Source organism: Lonchura striata, chromosome 36, assembly GCF_050655825.1.
Source record: "Lonchura striata isolate lonStrDom1 chromosome 36, ASM5065582v1, whole genome shotgun sequence".
NCBI lineage: Eukaryota > Metazoa > Chordata > Aves > Passeriformes > Estrildidae > Lonchura > Lonchura striata.
In genome coordinates this window covers 4,226,680-4,248,511 of record NC_140738.1, presented here as the reverse complement: position 1 = coordinate 4,248,511, position 21,832 = coordinate 4,226,680, and the positions used below count along the sequence as shown (strand labels likewise).

Sequence of the window (21,832 nt, the reverse complement as noted above, 5' to 3'; positions counted from 1 at the left end):
CACGCCCGGGTGGCACTGAGCCCGTCCTGGTGGCACCGGCCACCCCCCGATGTCCCCAGCTCTGCTCCTGATGTCCCTTAGGAGATCCCATTTGTGTCCCCAGTGTCCCAAACCCCATCCCCGGTGTCCCCAACCCTGTCCCCAGTGTTCCCAGGCATCTCTGCTGTCCTAAGACCCTCCAAACCCCATTCCCGATGTCCCCAGCTGTCCCCAACCCCACTCTTGATGTCCCCAACTCCGTCCTGGTGTCCCCAACTCTATCCTCAATGTCCCAAACCCCATCCCAGGTGTCCCCAGCTCCAGTCCTGGTGTCCCAAGACCATCCACACCCCATCCCTGATGTCCCCAGGTGTCCCCAACCCCATCCCTGATGTTCTCAAGTGTCCCAAACTCCGTTCCTGATGTCCCCAGCTGTGGCCAAACCCTGTCCCTGATGTCCCCAGGTTTCCCAAACTCCATCCCTGATGTCCCAAGGTGTCCTCAAACCCCATCCCTGATGTCCCCATGTGTCCCTCACCCGCCACCACCACAGTGACCCGGTGTGGCACGTCCCAGCCAGGCCCCAGGGTGGTCACCAAGGTGTCCCCCTCGGTGTCCCCCTCAGTGTCCCCCAAGCGTGGCCGGGTGTGTCCGTGGGCGCGGTGCTCCCAGCGGATCTCCACGTCCAGCAGGAAGAAGCCGACGGCGTCGCAGCGCAGCTCGGCCGGGAGCCCCGGGGACAGCCGGGACGGCAGCAGGGACACCCGGGGAGGGGCTGGGACACAAGACAGTGAGCTGGCGATACTGGGAGGGACTGGGAGGGACTGGGAAGGGATTGGGAGGGACTGGGGGGACTGGGACATACTGGGACATATTGGGAGGGACTGGGAGGGAACTGGGATGGACTGGGAGGGACTGGGACAGCTGCAGCGACATCTCCCTGGCGCCCCCCGGCGGCTGGGAGGACCGAGGAAACGTTCGGCCTCAGTGGCGCCCCCCGGCAGCTGGGAGGATCATGGCCGTTCTGTGCCCAAAAACCCCCAGAACCCCCCCAAAAAAAACCACCAAAAATGCTCCCAAAACCCACAAAAATCACCCGCTAAACCCTCCCAGAAACACACAAAAAAAGTCCCCAGAAATCACCCACAAAACTCCCCCAAAAAAACCCAAAAAATGCCCCCAAAACCCCCAAAAATCACCCACCGAACCCCCCAGGACCTCCCAAAAAGCCACAAAAAATGTTCCCAAAACCTTCAAAAAACCATTCAATGCCGACAGCGCCCCCTAGCGGCCAGGAGGATCGAGGCTGTCCCGTGCCAGTAGCGCCCCCTGGTGGTCGGGAGGGCCAAAACCACCCACTGCCAGTGGCGCCCCCTAGCGGCTGGGAGGAGCAAAGCAGTTCCATGCCTGCAGCGCCCCCTGGTGGCCGGGAGGACCAAAGCAGTTCCATGCCCACAGCGCCCCCTGGTGGCCGGGAGGACCAAGGCTGTCCATTGGCGCCTCCCAGTGGCCAGGAGGACTGAGGCCGCCCACTCCCAGCAGCGCCCCCTGGCAGCCGGGAAGACCCGACACCCCCCCCGCTCGGTGGCGCCCCCCGCTGTCCCCGCAGGGCTCTGCAGCCCCTCCCCTCCCCTCCCCTGCGCGGTGCCGGGGGGGCTCCCCTGGCCCCCCAGGAACAGCAGCACCCCCGGCACAGCCTCGGTGCGGCGGGCAGCGGCCGAGTCGAAGGCCAGCAGGCGCCACGTGGCGCCGTGGCGGTGCCGCAGCCACTGCAGCGTGAAGGGCCCGGCCAGGGGTGCGAAGGGGCAGTGCAGCTGCCCCGGCGCCCCCAGCAGCGCCCGTGTCTGCGGCGTCCGCACGGACACTAACAGGGACACTGCGGGGTGGGACAGGGCATCATGGGTGTAGGGACATCGGGGACACTGGGGACATCGGGGATGTGGGGGATATCAGGGACATTGTGGGGTGGGACAGGGCGGTCATGGGGTGGGGGGGCATCGGTGACACTGGGAGAACATTGGGGATTTAGGGACCTCAGGGATGTGGGGGGACATTGGGGACACCAGAGACATTGGGAACAATGGGGATGTGGGGGGACATCAGGGATGTGGGGACATCAGGGAAAATGGGGATGTGGGGGGACATTGGGGACATCGGGGATGTGGGAGTAATGGGGAAATCGGGGACAATGGGGGGACATCAGGGCCATCAGGGACACTGGGGACGTGGGGACAGTGTGGGGGCATACAAGACATTGGGGGACATGGGGACAATGGGGGACATTGGGGACAATGTGAGGACATTGGAGACATTGAGATATTTGGGCCAATGGGGGACATTGGGGACATCAGAGACATCAGGGACAATGGGCGAACACTGAGGACATGGGGACAATGCTGGAGCATCGGGGACAATGGGGGAACATTGCGGGGACATCAGGGACATCAGAGACATCAGGGACATTGGGGACATTGGGACAGTGGGCGGACAATGGGGACAATGGGGATGTGGGGTGTCCTGGCTTGTAAGATCAGCATGTATTCTATTGCCATCTGTTGGAGGTTGGGCAGTTTTCTTATCTCTTCAGAGAACAATGTCTCCCTCCGGGGAGATATCTTCTGTTCATGGACCATTGAATGACTCACTGCATGACCAGTAAAGTTACATCATCCCATTGTGAGATGCTCCACCCAGAGGGAGGAGCCAAGCATTCCTACCTGCATAAAATCAGCATTTTTGAGACACTGGCAGCCACTTCGCTGGATTCCCAGAGAAGCAGCTTCTTCTCTGCTGGATTCCCAGAGGAAGACCAGGCCCAACTACTACCAGACCTTCAGAGAAAACTCCACCCTTCTAGAGATCACCGCTTCAGCAGCATTTCATCTGCCACTCCAGGAGGAGCAGCCACCATTTAACTGGACTATTACCAACACCCTGACTCCTCAGGGTGTCAGGTTTCTGACTCCATCACTAGTTTTGTTTGTACTAACTGCATTTTTTTGAATTTAGTTTTTTTCATAGTAAAGAACTGTTATTCCCATTCCCATATCTTTGCTTGACAGCCTTTTAATTTTGAAATTGTGGTAATTTGGAGGGAGGGGGGGTTTACATTTTCCATTTCACAGGAGGGTCTTGCCTTCCTACACAGACTCCTGTCTTTTCAAACCAAGACATTGCATCAGCCTGTTCAGGGAAAAAGGCTAAAGATGTCTCTAGAACTTCACTGCTGCTTTTGTAACTCTGGGTATACCACCTGAAGTAAAGGCAATGGCCCAGCTTATACTTCCTGCTGAGTTGCTACCTTTTTTGCCTTTGGGGAATTATACACAAAACAGGTATTCCTCATTCCTCAAAAGGCCAATCTGTCACTGAATGGGCTCATGGCTCCCTCAAGCGTCTCCTGGTACAATAGAAAGGGGGGCCAGAGAGGACAACCCTTCCGAGAGACTGCAGAAAGCCTTTTATGTGTTCAACTTCTTGAAATGATCTTTGATGGACCCCAACCCCTGATTGTTTGACATTTTAATTGTAATTCACAATTGCAACAAAAGGAAAAATCCCTTGCCCTAGTGAAGGATCCAGGATCTGGTAAGATATTGGGGCTTTATCCTTAGGTCACCTGATGTCACCTGGTGTCACCACTGAGTCAGGAACAAGAGTCAGGTGACACATAAAATCTAACTCTCTCCAGGAGACTAATACTAATTTTTTTAGGAACCCATTTCTTTTTATACACTGCTCCAACACCGGTAGACCTGACTGGTCCTTTAATCAACACACCTCACATGATTGGCTAATTAAGGAAACACCCTTTAGTAAACATAAGAAAACAACTGTTCAAAACACCAGCTGCAAGATTGCTTTAATTCTTTCTCTCAGCCTTCTCAAAACTCCCCAGAACAATTCCTAGGAAAGTTTACCTGGCTTTCTCTCTGACCAGGTTGGGGTAGAGGTTTTGCTTGCATGTCCACAGAGAATGGTTCCAAGTGGATTCCAGCAAACAATGTGAAGGCGTTTTGAGATTCTTTGACTGCATCACTTGAAGATTCACCTTGAACATCAACATTGGAAGAGAACCCTTGTGAACAGGACCTCGCCACCACATCAGCACCTGTTTAACCTCTAACAGACTTATGCCCTTGGGGAAATGATTATGATTACCCAGTGGTATCAGGGCTTACAGGCCTAGATCAGCTTCTGGGGGATTGGAGACTTGGTGGATGGATAAGAAATTTAGTTTAAATAGGCTTATATGTATTAGGACTATATTTTGTATTGTTATGCTTATTCCTTGTATTTTATATTGTGTGAAAAAATTAATAGACAAATCACTTAAGAATATATTTTTGTTTGAACAGATAGGGGGAGGTATGGGGAATAAAACAGAGAGTACAGTGGAACTGATAAAGGGGCCTGATATCTTCTTCTTCTTCTGCCTGATTGAGCAGAAACCATGGGAGAGACAGACACAGATAAAGTCTCCCTGGGCAAGAAGTGACCAACAAACATATTGGGAGACATAGTGATAAAATAATGTTACCAGGTGATGTGATGTCACAAAGAAGTGTAACTAATGGGAAATTGTTACCAAAAACAGAGCCCTATATAAGCACCATACAAGTGAAACTCTATATATAAACACCTGATACATTCAATAAAATTGGCTTCTGATCCCAACTCAGATGCCCCCGACTCTCCATCATTGATAACCCCTGGTCTGGGTGATCCCTGTTGGGTGGGGGGAAGGTGTTGGAGAGATTTCTTTCCCTTCTCCTGCTGTGATTTGGATGGTAATAAATTCACTCCCTCTGCCCAGGCTGGGACTGTTTTGCCAGTGCCGGTGCTCGGGGCGGGATCTCTCCCGATCCTTTTCCTACTCCCGCCTTCCCTCAGCCAATCAGAGACAGCGCGGCTGATGACTCACCAGTTGCTGGGCAGACCCGCAGCGACCAGCGGTCCCGGCCGGACCCGCCCCGCCACGGCCCAAATCCTCCCAAATCCTCCCCAAATCCTCCCAAATCCTCCCCAATCCTCCCCAATCCTCCCAAACCCTCCCCGAATCCTCCCCGAATCCTCCCCGAATCCTCCCCAAATCCTCCCCAAATCCTCCCAAATCCTCCCCAAATCCTCCCCGAATCCTCCCCAAATCCTCCCCAAATCCTCCCGAATCCTCCCAGAATCCTCCCCAAATCCTCCCCGAATCCTCCCCAAATCCTCCCCAAATCCTCCCAAATCCTCCCCAAATCCTCCCCGAATCCTCCCCGAATCCTCCCCAAATCCTCCCAAATCCTCCCAAATCCTCCCCAAATCCTCCCCAAATCCTCCCAAATCCTCCCAAATCCTCCCAAACCCTCCCGAATCCTCCCTGCCCCATCACAGGGGGTCCTGTGCAAGGCCACGGGGAGCGGCTGCGGCCGCCGCTGGCTCAGGAGCTCTGTGGGCAGGAAAGGGGGTGACACTGGGACTGGGGGTGCTCGCAGGGCTTCCCTTAATGGTGCCTCCTTTGGTGTTGGGTCAAGCGAGAGCTTCTGGAGAATCTCTCCCCACACACAGGACACTCACCGGGCCTCTCCCCGGTGTGGATGTGCCTGTGGGTGACGAGGCTGGAGCTGTGCTTGAAGCCCTTCCCGCACTCAGGGCAGCAGAAGGGCCTCTCCTGTGTGTGAATCCACTGATGCACTGAAGCATGGACAGACGGCTCCTCAACTAATTAAAGCTGGAAAGAAGGGTATTTTATTGCAGTGCTGGACACACATGGAATCATTTCCAAATACATGTGCAAGGAGTTGCAGACTCCTGCTTTCTATTTATACAGGAAAGGTTTTACATATCCAAGCTGTTTCTAAGGACACATAATACATAATCATTACCTGCCCGCTTCGTATTATAATCAGCTGAATATCCATTACGGCTGTGCAATCGTGTTTCCTTAACTGGGTCTTTGGGATTTTGAAATAAGGGAGTGGGTGTAAGGGAGGAAGAAAGCTGTCTTCCTCAAGGTAAACTCTTCACCCATGGCCAGTTTGCAGGACTTTTTGATCTGCTGGTCACGGTAGCCTCTCCTAACTGCTGATTATTCTTAAGGCAAGATATTTCTATGGTCTCTGCTCCTTCGCAATTCCTACATCTATCCCTGTCACTCCTAGCTTTACTTTTCTAATATATTTGCTACTCTTTAACTAAGGCATGTGATTTTTGCTAGCTAACTTGGCTTCTCAATTAATTTTAAAATCTTAACTAAAATATGAAATCTTCTACTATCTCAGTTATATTCCCAGCTGTCCCCTTGACTCATCCACAGTTTTCAATTATCCTAAATACATTTCCAGCTGACCCTTGGCTCATTACGATGAGATTGGAGCTTCTCAGAAACCACTTCCTACACTTGGGACACTCATAGGGCCTCTCCCTGGTGTGAATCTTGTGGTGCTGATGAACTTGGAGATCCACCCAAAGCCCTTCCCACACTCCCCACACTTGTAGGGCTGATTGATTCCCCATCTGGATCACCTGGTGCCAGATCAGGTCTGATCTCTGGAGCTCCAGCTGAAGTCCTTCCCACATTCCAAGCGCTTGTGGAGCTTCTGACCGCCATGAGTCATCTCCACCATCTCTGAGTGCCAAATGGATCTCTGGCTGCCTTCTAGGCACAGAGGGGCTCTTACCTCCTCACAACTCCCAGGGCTGGGTTTGCAGCCCCTCCTTGTGTGGGATCTCCAGGGCTTTTCCTCCCCATTGGGTTCCCATGCTGTGGAGCTGCTCAAAAAAGCCTCAAAACAGAGGTTCTGAGCAGCGATTTGTCCTCCCAGGTCTCTGTCTGCAGCTCAGTGCCTGGGGTAAGGAAAGAAAAGAAGAGGAAGGGATGTGGAAGGAAGAAGGATAGAATGAGAAGAGAAAGGAGGGTGGAAAAGGAGAGGATGGGACTTGCCTCCATGCCAGAGGGAAGGGGAAGGAGATCCCACCAATTCATCCCTGGCAGGACAGCGTTGGCAGCAGCGCTGTCCTGCAGCCAGGGGCAATGTTGGGCTGATAGGTGGAGCAGAGGAGAGGGGGAAAGGGGCAGTGACTTCCTCCTCACCTGCCTCAGTGTTCCATGCTATCTTCCTTTACCTCACAGCCTCCACCAGCTCCACCTGCACAAAGGTTGGGATGGACAAATCCTGGCTTGGGGGAAAAACAAAGGGTGAGCACCTTGGTCCTGCTGCCCAAGTCCAGCTCGAGAAGTCACCACCCTGTTCACAGTTGGATGGGCCCAGACTCTGCTCATCTCCAGAGTCCCCCACTCCTCCAGGCTGCTGGGATCCCCCAGCTCCAAGATTGGCCGTTGCTGCTCTCCCCACTCCGATGCCAATTGGAACCCCAAAACCAATGTCCCCCCCAAACTGTTACCACTGCCCCAGCCAGTACAGAGATCGCTACAGGAACCCTTCACAAGTCTCCAAAGGGGCATCTGCATCTCACCTTTGGGGCAATACAAGATCCAAATATCCCTTTCCCTGCAAAAAAAACTCCCAGAGACCCCCCAATGGATTTGGGGTGAGCTCCCCCTCCCCACTTACCTGCAGGATCTGGGCGAGTAAATGCTGCCATGACCAGGGGAGCTGCAGACTCGGCAGAAGGGCAGGCAAACCGTGTGGATCTGCTGCGGTTCCTCCTCTTCCTCCTCCTGTTCCTGTTCCTTCTTTTCCCTAACCTCCTCCTCATCTCTCTCTCCTCTTCCTACTGCTCCTTCTCCCTGACCACCCCAGATCCCCCTTTCCTACCCACCTCTCCCCCATGGCTGCAGCACCAGCGTTTGGGTAGAGGGAACCTCCCATGAGCCCCCCAGGTATGGGCAGGGGGCTTGGGGACCCACCCAGTGCAGATCCATTCCCCCCTCCCAGAGCCTCACGGAAATCACTCCAGGGATCAAGCGATGGGGACACTAAGGGATCCCCATGGAACCACCCATTTTTGATCCCATCCCCACCCTTCCCTCCCCACTCCCATTGTTCCCCCAACCCAAAGACCCCTCCCAACTCAATCTGAGGGTCCCATTCCTCTCCTGGTCGGAATCCTCTTTTCCCCTGCTCTCCCACCCCTTCCCCATTGTGCCTCCAGCTCTACCTCTCACCCCTGGGCTTGGATTTGGGGATCCAGGCCCCTCCTGTTCAGTTTGGGGATCACATCCCCCCTTTCCCTCAATTCAGGCAGCTCCTGGCAGCTTTTTCCTGGGAGGAATCCCTGAGTTTTGGGACTTTTAGGATGTAGCTTAGGAGGAGAACAGCTCTGTCGGGCTTTCCCCTCCCTGTTGTGGCCCCTCAGCTGTTCCCGACACCCTGGGGGTGTTGGGATTTCCCTCCTAGGGACAAGGACCTTCATCCCCTTCCAGGAGCCCAATGCCCAGCTGGGGCTCCAGGTCAGGGGTCCTTGAGCAGCTGCCCCAGAACCTCCACCAGGTTCTCCCAGCGCAGCCGGAGCCGCTCGGCCTGGGCTCCCCAAAGGCCTCAGCAAGGTCCAAGTCCTGCCCAGGAACCCTCAACTCCTTCAAACCCAGCATCCCCCTCATCCCCTGCAAGTTCCTCCCATGGCACCGGCCATGGCCATGTCCCCACTTGTCACTGGCCATGTCCCACCATGTCCTCACCCATGGCTGTCTCCCCACCATGTTTCCATCCCTGTCACTGCCCCCCATGTCTCCATCCATGCCTGTGTCTCCCCATGTCCCTAGGGATGGCCCTGTCCCCCTCCATGTCCATGCGTGCCCATGTCACTCTCCATGTCTAATGCTTTTTCTCTTTTTGAGCCTGGTCTTATAAGCTCTCAGAGATAAGCATTATACCCTTGATAGCTCAGCTACCTCAGGTGGCATAAAACAAGCAGGATGGCTCATGTGACAGTGTTGGGAATAAAAAGTTTTAATAAAAGGCAAAAATAAAAAAGCTTTTTACAGAGAAAAGCCAAGTCAGGGCAGAGGCTCTTGCTCTTGCTAAAACACTTCACTAAAGCAATTAACTTCTTTTGTTCTCTTATTTTCTAGAGAATTGCTTAGGTGGGACTTTTTGGCTCCTGTCCAATTAGCTACCCTTAAGTTTGAGGTGAAGTCCCCAAGGTCCTATGAGGTGTCTTTCAACCAAATTGAGGAGAGAAACACCTGGCCTTTTGTCCTTTTTAAGGGAACAAAAGGTAACTTGTCTACTCTGTCAACAGAGGGCACATTCTTACACGTGTCCCACCATGTCTGTGTCCTACCATGGCCATATCCACTAACTTAGTTCAATGTCTATTTTTACTTCAATATTGGATATTTTAAAGGGATAAAGAGAAATGAAAACAAAATCAAGGCCAAAAGAAAAAGACTTCCATGTCCATGCCAGCTGAGGATCCACGTGCTTGGGTGGAGGGAAGAACCTTTTTGGTGGAGTTTCTACCCCATTGTCTCCAAAATCTTGGTCTTTTCCCCAGTTTTTCCACCATCTGGCTGCAGAAGACACCCTTGGGCAATAGGAAATCAAAATCGTGGAATCCCTGAAGTTGGAAAAGACCTTGTCCTGGTTCAGAGCAAATTTGGGAGAGAACCTCCAAAGGGATTCCTCTGGAAAGCAGATTCAATTGGCTCCTCCCCCAGCCAGTTTGGGAAAAGTATCTCCTTGGAGAACAGTGGAAAAAACTGTTTTTTAAAGAATAAAACCTAAACAATATTAAACAATAAAACCTCTTGCTGCTCTAAAAGAGAGACAAACTCAGGAAGTCCCTCCGTGGGTTGTAGCTCAGCTCACTCAGTCTCTTATCAGTCCCTCCAGTGCTGGAAATGCCACAGTCCAGGCCTGGCCCGCTGGACCACAGGTGTGAGCTGCCGGTGCTCTTCTGGGTGTTCAGGCCAGAGCAGGTTTAAACAGGTCCAAAGAAAAGGGAAAAACAGCCACAGTCCAGGGAACTTCTCTGCCACAGCTAGCTAAAACTAATTAACAGCAAAGGAGAGCTCTGTACCTCTGTCTGTCCATCTGCAGACAACCCGGCCCAGGAGCAGGAATGTGGAGGAGTGAGTGCAGTTTCTGAAAACAAACTCTGCTCTTCTCTCCCTCCTTTGCTCTCGGAACAAGTCTTAAAGGTGCAAAAATTATAATTCACTATAAACAGAACAGACAACTGGAGATACAAGCATCATATAGTCAACCTAGGACATACCTCCAAGACCATTCAGTATTCCTTGATGCCACCAGAATATAGGATTGAATGCAAAAGATTTTATGGAGTTGGAAGTCATTAAATCTGCTCTCCCCAAGGAATTCTCATTGTTGGTCTGTGCCCCAATGGATGTTCCTGCCACTGGGTTTATCTAGGTGCCCGCAGGGAACGAGGAAGATGTGGAGCCTCCCAGCCAAGTGTCTTCCCAACACAGATAACCAGGCCCATAGATCACCAAGACTGCCCAATGAAGGTCACTGAGGATCATCCAACGTGGATCCTCCCATGGAGGATGGAGCTGGAGCAGCACATGAAGCTCTTCCTGCACTCAGGGCGCTTACAGGGCTTCAACCCATTAGTGGCGCCTCCGTTGGTGTTTGATCAAGGCTGATCTCTCTGAGAAGCTCTTCCCACACTTCCCACACTCGTAGGGCCTCTCCCCGGTGTGGATGTGCCGGTGCTCGGTGAGGTGGGAGTTGTGCTTGAAGCCCTTCCCACAGTCGGGGCAGCGGTAGGGCCTCTCCTCGGTGTGACTCCGCTGATGTACGAGGAGACTGGAGCTGATCCGAAACCTCTTCCCACACTCAGGACACTCGTAGGGCTTCTCCCCGCTGTGGATGCGCTGGTGCTTTCTCAGGTCTGAGTGCCACCCATAGCTCTTCCCACATTCCAAGCAGGTGTAGGGCCGTTCCCCAGTGTGGATCACCTGATGCCGAATCAGGGCTGAGCTTTCTCTGAAACTCTTCCCACATTCCCCACACTTGTAGGGCTTTTCCCCAGTATGGATCTTTTTGTGTTCCGTAAGCTGGGAGTTGAGGCTGAAACTCATCCCACACACCCCACACTCGTAGGGCTTTTCTCCAGTGTGGATCCTCTCGTGTCTCCTCAGGCCAGAGCTCTGCCTGAAGCTCTTCCCACATTCCCCACACTCATAGGGTTTTTCCCCAGTGTGCATCCTCTGGTGTTGCATCAGGTAGCCCTTCTGGCTGAAGCTCATCCCACATTTCCCACACTCAAAGGGCTTTTCCCCAGTGTGGATTACCGAGTGCTGCATCAGGCTGCTCCTCTGGCTGAAGCTCTTCCCACATTCCCCACACTCAAAGGGCTTTTCCCCAGTGTGCATCCTCTGGTGTTGGATCAGAATGGAGTTCTTGCTGAAGCTCCTCCCACACTCCCCACACTCAAAGGGCCTCTCCCCGGTGTGGAATCTCTGGTGAAGTCTCAGGCTGGAGCTCCAGCGGAAACGCTTCCCACATTCCTCACACTCGTAGGGCCTCTCCCCAGTGTGGATCACCTGGTGCTCGATCAGGTTGGAGCTCCGGCTGAAACCCTTCCCACATTCCAAGCACTTGTGGGGCTTCTCCCTGCCACGAGGCTTCTCCACCAGCTCCGAGCTCTGGCTGGATCTCTGCCTGCCTTCCTGGTTCAGGGGGGCTCTTTCCTCCCCGCAGCTCCCTGGGCTGGGTTTGCTGCCACTCCTTGTGCGGGATCTCCAGGGCTTTTCCTCCTCCTCCATTTCCTCCATTTTCATTCCTCCCCGGGAATGAAAAATCCTGGTCTGGGGGAAAAAAAAAAGAACAGAGCATCTTGGACTGGGAGTTCCTCCTGTCCCCACTTCATCTCACCAAGTCATTGGGCATTGTGTGTCTATAAGAACCTCCAAAACACCAAGGTTCAGCATAAAAATCCTCAAAACTTTAAGACACAGATCAAAACCTCCCCAAACATCAAGATTCAGTAAAAAATTCCTCCAAAACATAAAGATTCAGCCCCTAAAAAAAATAAAGCACCAACATTTAACCCAATAAAGCTGAGAAATGCCATGATTCACTCCTGTGAAAATCGTGGAACCCCTCAACAGTCACCTGCTGCATGTGGGGTGGCAATGCTCCTGGGGCTGAGGGGAGGCTATAGATACACGGAGGGATGGAACCTCGTGGTGATCCTTGTTTCTGCTCCTCCTCCTCCTCCTGTGTCCCTATTCTTCCTCACACTCCTCTTCCTCTTCCTATTCCTCCTTCTCCTGCACAATCCCACCCTCTCCTGCCACCTGCATCGTTTGACCATTCTGTTCCTCAAGCCTGCTTCTCCTTCCCTTCTCCTCCTGCCCCCAGGCCCAGCACCCACTGCCGGCTCCCTCTTCCCCCCAGCCCCACAGCATCCCAGCGCAGGGGCAGGGATGGAGCTGGGGCAGGTCGGGCTGGGGCAGCGCTGGGCTCTCGGCCGCTCCCGCCCGCACTCGGTCCCCACTGCAGCCGCTCCCGCCAGGACAGCGCGGGGGGGCCCGGCCTTGGCGCTGCCCCACTCCCACCTCCCCAAATTCCCCTCGCGGGGCCATGGGGCCGAGGGGGGGCGCAGGTGGGGTCCAGGTGGGGAATGCTGAGATAATTTCAAGAGTGGGTCCCCAAGAAGAAGAATTGGAATTTGTGGTAGACACAGGGGCAGAATGAACCTTTCTGTTAAATATTCCATAAGATTATAGTGTAAGCATAGATACTGTAAAAGTAACAGGAGCAAAAGGAGAGAGTTTCACAGTACCCATTATTAAAAATGTGGTAATAGAGGGAGGAACTAGATTTTGGATGAGGGATGTTTTCTTGGTCCCAGGGGCAGGTAGCAATTTATTGGGACAAGATTTACAGGTGAAATTAGGAATAGGGGTTGTTCCAGAAGATGGGAAGATGACAGCTAGACTTTTAAAACTAGGCCAGGAGGATGGAAGAAGAATTAACAAGGAAGTTTGGGCTGGGGAGGGAAATAGGGAAAGATTAAATATTGACCCCATAAAGATTACAACTGAGGAAAAAAAATTGTCCCATATGTGTACGGCAGTATCCTGTATCTTTAGAAGGACGGGAATGTTTAAAGCCAGTAATAGAAGGACTAATAAAGGATGGACATTAGAACCTTGTATGTCTCCCCATAATACCCCAATACTCCCAGTAAAGAAGCCTGATGGGAGCTATAGACTGGTACAAGATGTAAGGGAGGTTAACAAAGGAACTCAGACCCGCTATCCAGTGGTACCAAATCCTTATACTCTTTTCAGTAAAGTTCCTCCCCAGCATCAGTGGTTTAGTGTAGTGGACCTTAAAGATCCCTTTTTGGCTTGCCCATTAGCCCAGGAGAGCAAGTTATCTTTGCTTTTGAATGGAAGGACTCACTAACTGGGAGAAAACAGAAATTAAGATGGACAAAACTACCACAGGGGCTTACAGAATCCCCAAACTTATTTGGACAAGCTTTAGAAACAATACTACAAACTTTCCCCACTCCCCCTGAAATACAAATTATCCAATATGTGGATAATCTTTTACTTTCTGGGGAAGCTGAAGCTGAAGTTAGAGAGGCTACTATAAAACTTTTGAATTTTCTTGGGGAAAAAGGATTAAGGGTATCAAAAAGGAAGCTGCAATTTGTAGAATCAGAGGTAAAATATCTTGGACACTTGCTTAGAAAGGGTAGTTGGAAGCTCAACCCTGACTGAAACACAGGGATTCTATCCCTTCCCCCTCCCTCTTCAAAGGGGGAAATCAGAAAGATACTCAGATTATTGGGATATTATAGATTGTGGATTGAAGGATATACACAGGCAGTAAAATTTTTGAATAAAAAAAAAATTGACAGAGGGAGATGATATAAAATGGACCAAAAAGGATAATGAAAAACTAAGAAAACTGAAGTTAAAACTAGCCCCAATATCAACTTTAAGCTTACCTTCACTAGCAAAACCCTTTCATTTGTATGTAAATGAAAAAAAGGGGGTAGCTCATAGGGTTTTGTTTCAAGAGTGGGGAGGAGTAAAGAGACCCGTGGCTTATTTATCAAAGATGTGGGATCCAGTAAATCAAGGCTGGCCAGTGTGTATTCAAGCTATAGCAGCTAGTGCAATCCTAGTAGAGGAAAGTCATAAACTGACTTTTGGAGGTAAATTAATTGTGTGCACACCTCATGCAGTACTAAATTTCTTCCAATTTGCATTGTGATTTTTATCTTGAAATACATATCTTACTGTACTAACTTTGAAAAACTAGTTTACAGCTGTGACATAGCAAAACCTGCTATTAATTTGAGTCAATGCAGGCTGTTCAATCAAGTGTTCTCAGTGTGTAAAGTTAAAATAAAGGTAACACCAGCTGCTTGGTAGGTCAATGAGAAACATTTTTCCTTCCAACCAGTCCTTTTTCATGTACCCAAATGTGTTTTGCTTTCTTCGTTTTTTTGTTTTGTTTGTTTGCTGTTTTTTCTGGAAGTGCTAACTACTTGCAGTGTATCTAGAACAGAAATTAAAATTGTGCATACAAAACACTTGTAAAAAACATAGGGCTCATTTTTTCCCAGAATGGGAGGTGGCTACATATAGAAAAGGGAAACTACAAAGCTAGATGAAGAAAAAGTTTCAGTATCTTCTAATGTAAACAGTTTGTTACTTCCAGCGTCACAGTGGGTGTGTGACACACACATATGAAAAAGATGGTGAGGGAGATCTCTGTTTACTACAGTTTCCTATTTCTTGAATGAGTTAGAGAGCTATGAAGCAATTGTGACTCCTTGTGTGGATTGCCCAGGCCTGCAGGGAGGGCTTGGCCATGGTTCCCTCTGTGCTGCAGGCAGCCCTGCAGCGTGGCAGCAGTGGCTTGCCTCTGGTGAGTTTGCAGGCAGGGTGCTCCAGCACTGCAGTGCTCAGGGGCAGTTTCCTATTTTGACACCAAAGCTTAAATTCAAGAGTGCCTCTTCCCATCCAGTTATTGTTTATACTGTAAGAACCTCTTCAGAGAGTGTCTCCTGGCAGTCAAAAAGAGAGTATTGCAGAGATAAATTCCTTACTTGCTGTCTCCCCCACTGTATCCACATTTTGTCTATTCCCTCTTCAAATTATAGATTGGTAAAACTCATGCTCTGTGTCCTCAGATGCCCTTCCCAAATCAAACCTTGGCTTCTTTGCAAATTATATTGCACTAACAAGCATTGCCTTAAATTTTTTACTGCAGGCAAGATCACTTCAGAAGTAAGTTTTTGTTTACCTTGTTCCTACAACCCTTTCAAGCTTGTGAATGGAAAATTGTGACAGCAAAATAAGTCTTTAGTTTTAGCACTGTCAGCTGTGGGTAGCTGGTAGCCTTGGTGGAGGGTGCCGTGAATTAAAGGCCTGCAGAGCACACATAACAACAGTAATTAAACTTGTAAGGAAGTTGAAAAAGGAGGGAGAGGTGATTGGCAGACTCACCTCTCCAGGATGTAGGACTAATGTTAGAAAGTGGACTGATATTGGAATGTGGATGTTGAAATGTGAAGAGAGAAAAAGAGGGCGAAAGAGAGAGAAAGGGAGAAGAGAGAAGAAGAGAGAAAAAGAGAAAGAGAGAGAAAGGGAAAGAGAGAGAAAGAGAAAGAGAAAGAGGGAGAGTGAAATACCCCCCAAAGTCCCCATACCGCAGCTATTTGTAAGTTCTCCCCCATTCCTGCTAGACAGAGTGACAACAAGGGGAGGGGAGTGAGGAAGTACAGTCAAAGGCAAAGCTGTGAAAAAGAGGGAGAGCTGGACCACCAATAGAGATAAGATCAAAGCAGAGATAGCTGACTCTCACAATGTGCTTTATTTTTTTAAACAAGACTTCTTTTTTTTCCTTCTGATTTTTGTTGTTAAGGAAAGGAGGCTTTTGTTTTGAAGAATGGGGCTGTAAGACTAAAACAGTTGGATGTTGCCTAAAAAGCAAAAAACCAAGAGATGTGATACATCTTGTGTTAAATTTGGGCTAGTCTTTTTTTATTTAACTAATTATAGCTCACAAGAAGAAGAATTGGCCTCTGCAGCAATTAGCACAGCTGGATACAAGAAGAAGAAGCAGCTATAGAAAAAGTTTTTAGTTAAACCCAGAAAGTTTTGAAGAAAACTAATGGTGAAAGTTAATGCAGTATTGTTTTTCTTTTAACACTGTGTTATTAAGAAGTCCTTTCCAGGTACTACTAAAGCAGCAATCCCAACCATGGAAAAGAGGGCGAATTCATGCCAGCAAAATAAAAGAATTTGTGAAGAAACGTGAGGAATGGACTATCACATCTAAACCGGGTGATACCAAATTGACTTTCAACCAGGACTGGGTGGTAATGGTTTGGGAAGACCCAAATGACCCGAGGCAGGTACAAAGAATAACACCTAACTGAGAAATAAGGCAAAGCTTGCATCACTGGTTCTAAGCCCTGCCTGAATAAGCCCTGAGACGCCTCCGACACCTCCTTGGCAGAGGAACACTGCCACTTCAAACAGGAGGATCGGGAGTGTTTGAGTCAAAGAGTTCTGATAGTCTGGCCTTAGCCTGTGGCTTGTACAGGCAAGAAGGGAAATTGCCATTAATACTATGCTGTATACTTTATTTGATTCATCCCCATATTGGACATGGCAGCTGGGTTATAAGTGAATGTTTAAATTATGAGAATAATTGGCATTGTAGCTCACAAAATCTATGTTCTTGTGGCAAGAAGTATTGAGTACTGAATCAATCCCCTATACAGAAAGACCTCAAAAACTGAAGTAATAAATTGCTTTTGTAGATGGGGATTATCAATGCCTGTGGACTGAGAGATACCTGAGGAATGGTGGAAAACCACAGTTAAAAGGTGTCAAAAACAATTTGCCTGGAAATGAGTAAAAAAGGAGTGACAAGGGAAACAGAGGGCAAGCCTGGATTGAGCACTGTACTCACCAGCGAGAAGATCACACATACCTGCTGTGGGCAGCAGCCCCACAGGCAGGGGAGGTGGGGGTATAAGCCAAGCCAGACCTCTGTCATTCCTGTTTCTGTCTCTCATTTGTTGTCTTTTCCCTTCTGAGATAGCAGCAAGATCGTGTCACAAATGCTACAGAAAGTATCACATGGAAAGAAACCAAAGTTCCTTTTTGTTACACACCCCCATGTCAACAGGCACTGTTATAACCCATCCAAATTAAGTACCTGCAGGAAAAAGGGGGAAAATTATCACATTACAAAGAACTTAGGGAAAAGTAGTAATACTTTGGGCATGGAATGTCGAAAAGGAGAGAGATGGATTTGTTTTACATTTGATCTTAGAAATATAGTCCAAGATTCGGTAAAGAGACAGTTAGTAAAAAAAAAGTTAAAACAAGCACAGCAGTCTAGCTCTGTGTTAACCCCAAATTATATCCTCAGTCATATTAAATGACTCCAAGCAGTTATAGAGAAGATAATAAACAAAGCTGCTCAGGCATTGGAATTAATATGGAGTCTGCAAAGCCAAACATCACCTACAGTGCATTAAAATAGGTTGGCTTTACGCTATTTATTGGCTAAAGAATGGGGTGTACAGATTGTTGAAAATAGATGGCAATGAGGATGTCATCCTGGAAAAAACAAAGGATATCAGAAAAAAATTATGACCCAGGTATCAGTCCAAAAATGGGAAAATAACGTTAAAAACTAGCAGGTGGGGTAATGTATTGAGAATGGGATGGTGGAAGAAATTAGGATTCTTCCTTTTATGTGTTACAAGTGTTTTGATATTTCTTCTTTGTTTAATCCCATGTTTTATTTGATTACCAACAGAGTCCAAAGAATGCAAGAGGACAGGAAATATTCTTTATAAATCATTTGTCTTGAGCAGTAAGAGGTGGGATTGTGAAAAATGCATATTTATGATTGGCTTTTCGCAAATGGTACAATGAATATTATATGTGTAATGTTAGAAAGTTATGCTGTATTAATTCCCTTACGTATTGTGTTAAGTGTAGTTTTAGGTTACAACATAATGTTAAAATAGAGATTATGTATGTGGGGGGAGTTTTCTTTTTAGGAATGAGATGCTCCCTTCGAAGAACACCTAAATCTTCCAAAGGAGAGGAATTTATGGCTTCTGATCAGGAGAAGCTAATTTCTTCAGGCCTTGCTCAGACTTAAAGACGCCAGGGGATTAAAGGGAACAGTTGACATACAACAGAGTTTCTTGTTTAGAACAGAATGTATGCATAACCATGAAGGATGTATGAATATGCAACAAGTGTCTTGGTTTAAGGGTGATTCCTTTGTTCACAAGTCAAGCTTTTCTTGACTTAGGGTCTGAGAGCATCTGGACGTCTGTAATTCTTTGCTCTTTTTGTCTTGTAATTGTCCTAACTCTAATTGTATTATTATTTTTAAAACCATTTTATTACTATTAAACTTTTAAAATTTTAAAAACCAAGTGATTAGAGTTTTTCAAAATTTTCAAAACTAGATGAGATTTAAAGGTGACCCTTTAACTCATGAACAATAAATAGATGATTTGAAGGAAAACAAAAAAGCAGCAGGTTGTGGGGGGGGCACAACTGAGGCTGCTGAAGGCTGCTGTGGAAGAGAAGCTGCATTCCAGGCACCCAGGAGGAGCTTCAGACATGCAAATTAACACTGCTGGGGCAAAGTGGGGACAATGTACCTGGCTCTTCTTGCCTGGGGCAGGAATTGGATGATTCCCTCTGCCCCTCACCCCAAGCTCTGCCTGCTTGCACGGATGGAATCTGCACAGCTGAAGGCAGAGCCCATGCTGAGGATCTCTGACTCTGCAACAGAAATGGCTGAAGCTGCAAAGGGAAACAGCAAATGGAGAATGTTGGGAAAACTTCACTAAAATAAGGGGGGGAACATCCCTCTGCCCACTCCAACATCTCCTGTCCCTGTCTGTGCTGTACAGGGTGTATCAGAGCACTGGGGGTTTTGCTAGAACAAGTTCAGGGAAATCAGTTGGAATTCAAGTATATGATGAAGGAGTAAGAAAAAAAATGGTCAATTGATGCAGCCCCAGCTTGAGGGAGCGCCCAAACATGGGGAAAAGATGAACGGCCACCAGAACAAATCCTACAACACCATGGACCAGCCCCTGGGAACCAAAACGATTTTGTGAAAAATGCATGTTATATGGCTCTGTGCAGATAGTTACTACATGTATTATGTTATAATGATAACTTGTGCTGTATGAACATCTTAATAGTATGGTAAACGTAGCTTTGTAGATAAAATTAAGCTTTAGTACTTAAAAGAGAAAATATGCATGTGTGTGGTGGGGGGGGGGGTTAAGGAATGAGAACACCTAAATTCGCTCAAGGAACACCTAAATTCTCCAGACAAGAGGAATTTATGGTTTTCTTACTAGAAGAAGTTAATTTCTTCAGGCCATGCTCAGACTGGAGGATGCTGTGGGGATTAAAAAAAACAGCTGACATACAACAGACAGAGTTACTTGTTTTAAATAAAATGTATGCATAACCATGAAGGATATGTGAATATGCAACAGTGTATTTTTTTAGGGGTGATTCCTTTATTCACAAGGTATGCTTGTTGTGGCTTAAGTGCCCAAGAGAGCATCCGGACATCTGCAAGTCTTTGCTTTTTAATGTCTTGCAATTGTCCTAACTCTAAATTTTTATTAGTCTAATTGTATTCCTACTTTTATAACCATTTTACTAGTATTAAACTTCTAACATTTTAAAAACCAAGTGATTGGCGTTTCTCACAAATTCATATCAGGAGACAGAGAACCCATTTTTCATTTAAATGGCATAATTTGATTACAAGCTGTCCTCGGAATAAGAACCAACCAGACAGCTCCAGCTCCTGACCTTCCTGCCGACCAAGCCACTGAAACGAGGAACACAACATTTCACCAGAGAATGGGATCAGATTATCTGTTAGCAGAAAAAGGAGGAGTTTGTGGAAAACTAAATGGCTCAAACTGCTCTTGGCAAAGAGATGACAAGAGAAAACTGCTAAAAATTATAAGAAAGGAAATAGGAGAGCAGTTTATGTATTGGTCCAAACATGGAAAGGATGGGAATGGGACACACTTTCCTGGCTCCCTGGCAGACCAGGGGCTAAACGAATGCTGCTTCTCCTCTTCTGTGCTGCAGCAACTCTCATCTTTTTACCATGCTCCACACCTTGGCAGTGCAGCTCATCCAGCAGCTGAGCCAGGGCATGCAGGTGGCAGCCAGGCCTCCTGATCCACAAACGGCTACAAAAGGACAGGGAATGAGGGCACCGAGAATAATCCCAAAACCAAAGAGGTCCCGGGAAGGACAAAACAGAGTCAAGGAGTGAATCTGCCTGGAGATAGGGCCGGGCACTTGTAGATAAGGGGAGAAACCATCAGTTCCAATAAATGGTACAAATTGACCCAGACAGCTGCTCAAAGTCCCGCTACATTCCCGAACTTCGAGGAGAAGAACAAAGACTTAACAGAGCCATGAATATCGGCTGTTCTACAAAAGGAGGGTGCACATTAACGAGGACAGGCAGCAGGCGCATCGGGAAGTCGGAACCTTCCAAGGAACTCAGCCGGTGGGCAAAGGCAGAGGGAGATGCGGCCGGGAAAATGAGGATAAAAAGGAGGCTGCGGGCTACAGCCACGGCAGAGAGCGCACGGCAAATGCCCCACGGCCTCTGCCCCTGCTCGGCAATAAAGTCACTTTGACAGGACTCCTCGCTCTGCCCCGGGCACACGAACCTCCGGCGACGGGAATTTCCCCGCCCGCTCCCGGCCGCGGGGCAGCCCCTCTGTCCTACCCACAGCAGCCGGGCCGAGCCAGCGCTGCTCCGGCAGCGGCTCCTGCCCGGCCCCGGCGGGAAGGAGACCGCGGGCAGCCGCTCCCGCAGCGCCCTCGGCCCGGGGCCGGCACGGGCCGGACACGGCACCGGCGAGCCGCCGGAGCCCCCTGCCGCCCCCTCCGCCCGCAGCCGGCCCCGAGCCCCCGCAGAGCCCAGCGCGGCTCCCACCTGCGCCGGGGCCGCCTCCGAGCTCCGCCGCCGCCGCCTCACCGCGCTCCGGCCGCTGCCGCCGCTGCCGGGCCCGCGCAGCCGCTCGGCCAATGGCGGCGCTGCGCGGCCACGGCCGCCCTCAGCCCGCCGCCGGGGCCGCGCCGCGCCCCGCTCCCACCAATCAGCGCGCCGCAACCGCGACTGACGGCACCGGCGGCCAATGGCAGCGAGCTCGGGGCGGGCTCTGCGCACGGCCCCGCCTCGCCCCGCGCTCTCGGCGCCCCCGGGCTGCGTGAGGGGAAAGCCGGAGATGAGGAACAGCCCCGGCACGGGCCCGGGCCGAGCCGGGATTGAGCTGCCCACACAAACAAACTTCTCCGCGCCTCCCGCCACGGCTTTCCCGGCCCTGCGCCTCCCGTGCCTCCGCCTCTGCGGGAAGCCCAGGAGCCTCACTTCTCCTGCCCCTCGTTAGCGCATCAGTGCTTCGCTTTGATTTCCCCCGAAAAGGGAAACCTGCCCGAAGCCCTGTGGGTGGGTGGGGCAGGGGAGAGGTTTCTGGCAGAAAACTCCAAAGACGCGGAGCAGGAGAAGGAGAAGTCAGTGCAGAGCCTTAAATGCAGCTTTCCCCACGCCTCCCTGCTCCCAGCTGCACCTCCTCCCCCGGCAGGGCAGGAGACAGGGAATGGGGCCATGCTCAGCTCATCCCCCGGGGCTTCTCCCTCTGCTCAGGGACAGGAGTCGTTCCCTGCTGCACCCTGCGCTCTCTCCCGGCCGAGACTTCTCCAGGAACTTCTCGGAGCGGAGTCCATCCCCTGGGCACAGCCCCCTCCGAGTGCTGCAGCGTGGGTCACTGTGCCACGGGCTCAGTCCTGCCAGGACAGGCTGCTCCAGCGGGGCCCCTCTGCCCGCGGGCTCACAGCCTCCTCTCGGGCATCGCCGAGCTCCAG

The 21,832-nt window shown here is 50.0% G+C and overlaps 1 protein-coding gene across 1 annotated transcript; it reads right to left on the bottom strand.

Annotated features, from left to right (window-relative positions):
- Nucleotides 1–8,860: 8,860 nt before the first annotated feature.
- LOC144248774 (uncharacterized) lies at nt 8,861–20,994 on the bottom strand. The gene is made up of 2 exons (XM_085565550.1): nt 20,904–20,994; nt 8,861–11,704 (listed from the first exon to the last, which is right to left on the bottom strand). Exon 2 carries the CDS (start codon nt 11,675–11,677, stop codon nt 10,502–10,504), a length of 1,176 nt encoding a protein of 391 aa, XP_085421676.1. The 5' UTR covers nt 11,678–11,704; nt 20,904–20,994; the 3' UTR covers nt 8,861–10,501.
- Nucleotides 20,995–21,832: the final 838 nt, after the last annotated feature.

What these genes read in the sequence shown, in the direction of transcription:
- LOC144248774 (XM_085565550.1), bottom strand. Translation starts at nt 11,677, where the DNA reads ATGAAAATGGAGGAAATGGAGGAGGAGGAAAAGCCCTGGAGATCCCGC.